The sequence below is a fragment of the Solanum dulcamara genome, chromosome 4 (assembly GCF_947179165.1).
Source record: "Solanum dulcamara chromosome 4, daSolDulc1.2, whole genome shotgun sequence".
In the NCBI taxonomy this organism is placed as follows: domain Eukaryota; kingdom Viridiplantae; phylum Streptophyta; class Magnoliopsida; order Solanales; family Solanaceae; genus Solanum; species Solanum dulcamara.
Window position 1 is genome coordinate 18,226,551 of NC_077240.1, and position 5,662 is coordinate 18,232,212.

Sequence of the window (5,662 nt, forward strand, 5' to 3'; positions counted from 1 at the left end):
CATAAAAAGCTTTGGCCTTCGGGTCATGCCAGAAAGTGAAAAGGTACCTTTCAACCGAAACCCCAAAAGGTCTCTTTATAAAGTTTAACTAACCAAAGATAATCAACAAATGTGAGAATCAATAAGGCTACAAAAACAAGTCACAAAATGAGAAATGAGATATATCTATTTTGACGAAAAATGATAGTTTTGCAAAAAAAAAAAAAAAAAATTAACCCTAGGCATACCAAGAAATATACGTACTATAATTCTTGACCGAATTTATATTATCAAGATATTTGTAAAGAAACTGTAGGTAATCTCCTATGACAGGTATTAATCGGTTAAATAATAAAAATAACAACGTTATTGACATACTAGAATTATAAATTGAAGTAGATTAACAATACAAATTTATAAGTGTCATATATTATTCGTGTATATCCAATTTGAAATATGATTTTATAATAATGTTTTCAGGACATTGGGAGTCGTGCCACCTGTTAGCAATCAGCAACAACTCTTTTTTTATAATTTTATATTTTTTACAAAAATAATAAGAAATAAGAATACCCATACATTTTATGTACACCTTGCATTGCGCATACATAAAAAAAAATGGAATTTATTTTATTGAATTATAATTATCGAAGTGTATTGTCATTTTGTCATGAGTCTTATATATAAAGAGCATTATGGTTGTTGGAACTTGGAAGAATCTTTATTTCTTAAAATTAAAACTGGATTTGTCTTTGCATCATTTCATGTGTATTGGGTGGCATGCATATCAAATTTTCGGTAAAAACTATATTCTATAAATTCTATAAAAAGAGAGTATTCATAAATACATTGAAGAAATTTAAATCATAATAAAAGTAGTTAGACGTGAAGTTAGAGTGTCTACGAGATCCAATAATTTTTTCTTAGACGTTATATTTATATTAAAAAATTAAGAATATATAATCATTTACGTGAAAACCTATTTTTTTCCCTAATACTCTTACAACAGTGTCTCATGACTCATCATTTTTTTTAAAAATCCAGATAACAACAACAACATTTTTTTCCCTAATACTCTTTTAATCACTCTTACAACAGTGTCTCATGACTCATCATTTTTTTAAAAAATCCCGACGACGACGACGACGACGACGACGAGGACGACGAGGAGGGCACACACATGCTAGGGAACATAACTGTTTAAAATTTTACAACGACGAAAATAAGATATTAATTAATATTACAATTTTTACATGATTAGATCATATTTACTTGTTATAACAAGTAACATAAGTATTTCAAAATTCACATTTTAAAAAATAAACGTATGTGTATGTAGATATCAATTAAACTTAATGACATAAAAAATGGTTTATACTAGGTAGCGGTATATAAAAAACTTAAATATTTGATGGATAAAATTACGATAGAACAAAGAGTGATTTATCTATCTAAGTAACATAATTTCACAACAAAAGAGAATTACGAAATTATAAGTTCAAACACGAAGAAAATCAACTTCCTTCCTTTCCCACAACTATACCAACGTCTGTAAATTTAATTAAACTATGACAAATTAATTTAGCTTTGGCTATGGAATTTATCACATCTATTTTCCTTTTCCTTGCCCCGTTTCCCAATGACGTGGACGAATAAGAAGAAGAAGATGAGGATGATGTTGATGATGATTTGGAAGAGTGTGCACGATGACTCCCCTTTACTCTAGCTGGCTTAGAAATGTTTGAGCCAGCTAAGTGAGGAAAATTGAGCCGAGCTTTCGAGCCTCGTAGTTTGAAAGCCGCTTCGTCATAAGCCACTGCCGCATCCTCCGAGGTTTCATACGTTCCTAACCATAGCCTCGCGCCTTTCCTATTCGGATCTCTTATCTCCGCCGCGAACGTCCCCCATTTCCTCCGTCTCACTCCAATGTAGCTCCTCCAATCTTGTGGCGCATGTTCATCACGCGCCATCACTGGACCCGGAGTTTGGTCCTCGGAGTCAAATTTATCAAGGGATTCAACATACTTACTTGGTGTTGTTTCCGAAAGGAAGGGATTACCACCGCTACCAAAACTTGAGGTAGGACTATTAGGTAATTCGACGTTGCTAATTGAATAACTCATCGGCGAAAAAAATTTGGAAAAATCAGAATCATTTAGAAGATGTTGCTTTATTGATTCAAGAAAATCAAAATTAGATGAGAAAGTTTCGTCATCAATTGGATTCATTTTCTTTTAATCTGTATAGACTGTTGAAATAGTTGTAATTTTTGTTTAGTTTATTGTCGATATGAAAGGAAAGGTTGACACTAACTTCTATTTATATATACTTTGGCCCATTGCATTAATTCACGTCTGTTAGACCCATCTATATTATTGATTTCTTATTATTTTTGTATAATATAATATATAGGAGTTTCTGTGAAGATTCCATTTTAAGCACCTGCATGTTGTGCGCGTTTTGTTTTTTTATTACTCCTGTTTAAAAAATGGGAAGAGAAATAAAATATAAAGTTGTAATCTTATAAAATCAAGATAAAAAATAATTTTTTTATCGCATTTTTTCTTTATTATAAAAATTGAATCGATCAATAAATCGAACAAAAAAAAGTTATTGGGTTAATGAGTTTTTGATGATTTATAAAACAAAATTATCGGGTAATTGATTCGATATTTGTTTTTCAATATTGGGTTCTTGTCACGACCCAAAATGGATCATAAGTGGCACCCACATTTAACCTCTTGGGTGGGAGAACCAACGATACAAGCCCCAACTAATAATAATAACGCGGAAGCTCAAACAAATACATTTTCCCCAAAACCTGAAAGTCATCACATGAAGGACATCTAAATTCTAAAACTAAGTCTCGAATTATCAAACACCAAATAAATAAATAACATAACGTATCCGAAAACTAAGGACACCATGCCACATCGTCAGCTAGAAGGATAGCTCACCCTGAAATCTTACGAACTGGAGACTCACTAGAGCTGAGGTCGAGTCGAAGTCGGTGGAACACTCGTTGCACCCCACAAAATAAAACAAGAAAAGATACAAGTAGGGGTCAGCACAGGACAACATGTACTGAGTAGGTATCATCGACCGACTCAAAATAGGAATCAATATGCAATAAGTAATAGCGGAAAATCAACGGTAGCACTTAACAAGTGGCAACCAACAAGATCAAGATCAAGTGACAACACAATGAACAATTTCATAACCAATCAACAATATTAAGATCACACATGAGGACTCAAGCCTCCGTATCACACTCATTTGGAAAATGAGTTATTGGAGATTGGGTAGTATTAAGTCATTTTAATTTGTTTTCCTTTAATATTACCGTGCCGGAAGGTGACACCCGATCCAAATATATCGTGTCGGAACGTGACACCCGATTCAAATATACTGTGTCTGAACGTGACACTCGATCCAAATATACCGTGTCGGAACGTGACACCCGATCCAAATATAATTAATTTATCATTCTTCATGATTACATTTCACTTCATTAACAATATTTCATCAAGCTTTCTTTATTGAAAGCACCATTTTTGATAGGGCAAGTTCAAGATTATGGATTTCATGGCCTCGGGATTTCAGACCAATCACAACAACATATCAACCATCCAAACCACAATAATTAAATGTGTAGTAAACTTCACACATTACTCAATGAATATCAATCACTATTAAGAGTCTATCTATGATATAGAATAAAAACCATAACCTACCTCAACCGAAGAACCAAAGTAAAGCAAGCTAATCCACCAATGTTTTCCCCTTCTTCAATGCCTCAGACCAATCTCAATTTATCAAATATATAATATTTATAAGTAAACTAATCCGTAAACACCAATATTATATATTTGTTTAACCTAGCCCCAATAACTCACCAAATTATATAAACACGTTCCTAATCTTGATGCCACTTAACATGTCAACTCTCATATTTTATGAATTTCAAAACTAGGGTTAAACCTCAATTAAATTAAATAATCACTTTAAAATTTGAGCCTTTCGTAACGCTTTCAAATTTTCAAAATATGTTCAAATACATAATCTTCATAAGAATACGAATCCAATGACACCCATATAGCTATATTTATTTTCGGATAAAAAAATTGGGTCAAAAAGTCATCCCGAGTCATTGAAGTCAAATTTGAAATTTTCTTTCCGATTATGTTCACTCATGATAAAATAAATTCACATGTCAAATTTCAGCTAAAACGGATCGTAATTCGACCCAAATCAAGATTTTATGTGAAGAACCCTAGGGTCATATTTCCTTATTTTAGCATTATTTATCCAGCAATATATTCTAAAAATATGTTCATAATCACATAAAAATTTAATAAAAAGGATGATAATAATTACCTTGACGCTTTGGAATGAAAAATTCTATTTTTCTCTTCTTCTTTATTTTTCTTTTCCCCTTTCTTTTCTTTCTTCCTCCGTATTTTTTTTTCAGCTTCTGCTTCTGTTCGTCGCTGTTCTCCTCTTCTTCTTCTTTTTTTGTTCTTTTTTTTTTCTCAAACTAATTATGTATAAAAAAATTTATAAACCCTATCATTTTCCTTTAATAATTGGTATATAGTATAAATTAAATTAACACTTTAACACATTAATTTAATTAGTTATTTCAATTCACCCCTCAACTAAATAATCATACTTATTGAATAATCCAAAATACTCATTAAAAATTTACGGAATGAGTCTTTTATGAAATAAAAAGCTCTAGTTCTCAAAACGACCTAATGGGTCGTTACAGTTATTGGGTAAACCGATAACATATTAAAACAATAGTAATCTACCCCTGCATAAATATTAAATGTTAATATCAATACCTTATTGGTTACTACCTTTGTCCTTTCACATTATTATTCTAGTTCTTTTATTTGTGTTATACTTGTATAACTCTTTTTTCATATTAGTTATTATTGTTTTTATTTTATGAACATTGCGTAAAATTACATTATTGTCTTGTCGCGTCAAATTATTGGAGAAGACATATAACTATTTTATAAGCATTTTCTTTAGAGAAATTTTTACAAACAACAAACTTTAAGCCTTAAATGGGACACATTAGCTATATTTTCACTATTTGTAAAACACAGTTATACTTTTATATGTTATGGAGTAATTTGTGTATTTTTTCGCATGATTCATACAATAATGAAATACAAATTTACTGATTGTAGTAAATCACGGAACATATGTTCTTATTTTTGGTAAGATCGCTTAAATTACTCTTTCATTGTCACGATCCAACTCACCGGACCGTGCGGGCACGTACTCTATGACCTAAGTAGGAGAACCCTTAACCCCTTGTATAAAAACATTGTGGAATTTAAAACAACAACTTGAGAAATTAAGCCAGAAATTTATATAAATCTAAAGTAATACACTCGTGCAAAATTAACACAATGAAACCCCCACGGATACTAGTCTAAAACAGGTACAAGAGATGCAAAGAATAGAAATAAAATAAAAGACCAATGACCCATCTTCCACCAACAGGAAGGAAAAATAGAAGTTGCTGGAGGATCGCATTCGTCTTCACCTAAGAGACATAACTGACCCAGCAATCAGACTATGCCAAGTGGCATAGCAAGAGTAGTATTAGTACAAACAACACGTACTCGTAGGCATTACCGTTCAATCTGATACCCTCCGCATAATA

At 31.7% G+C, this 5,662-nt stretch overlaps 1 protein-coding gene across 1 annotated transcript; it reads right to left on the minus strand.

Moving 5' to 3' along the window:
- Positions 1-1,367: 1,367 nt before the first annotated feature.
- LOC129884796 (ethylene-responsive transcription factor 13-like) lies at positions 1,368-2,245 on the minus strand. Its single transcript, XM_055959077.1, has one exon. The coding sequence runs from the start codon at positions 2,205-2,207 to the stop codon at positions 1,494-1,496; it is 714 nt and encodes a 237-aa protein (XP_055815052.1). The 5' UTR covers positions 2,208-2,245; the 3' UTR covers positions 1,368-1,493.
- Between the last annotated feature and the right edge of the window lie 3,417 nt (positions 2,246-5,662).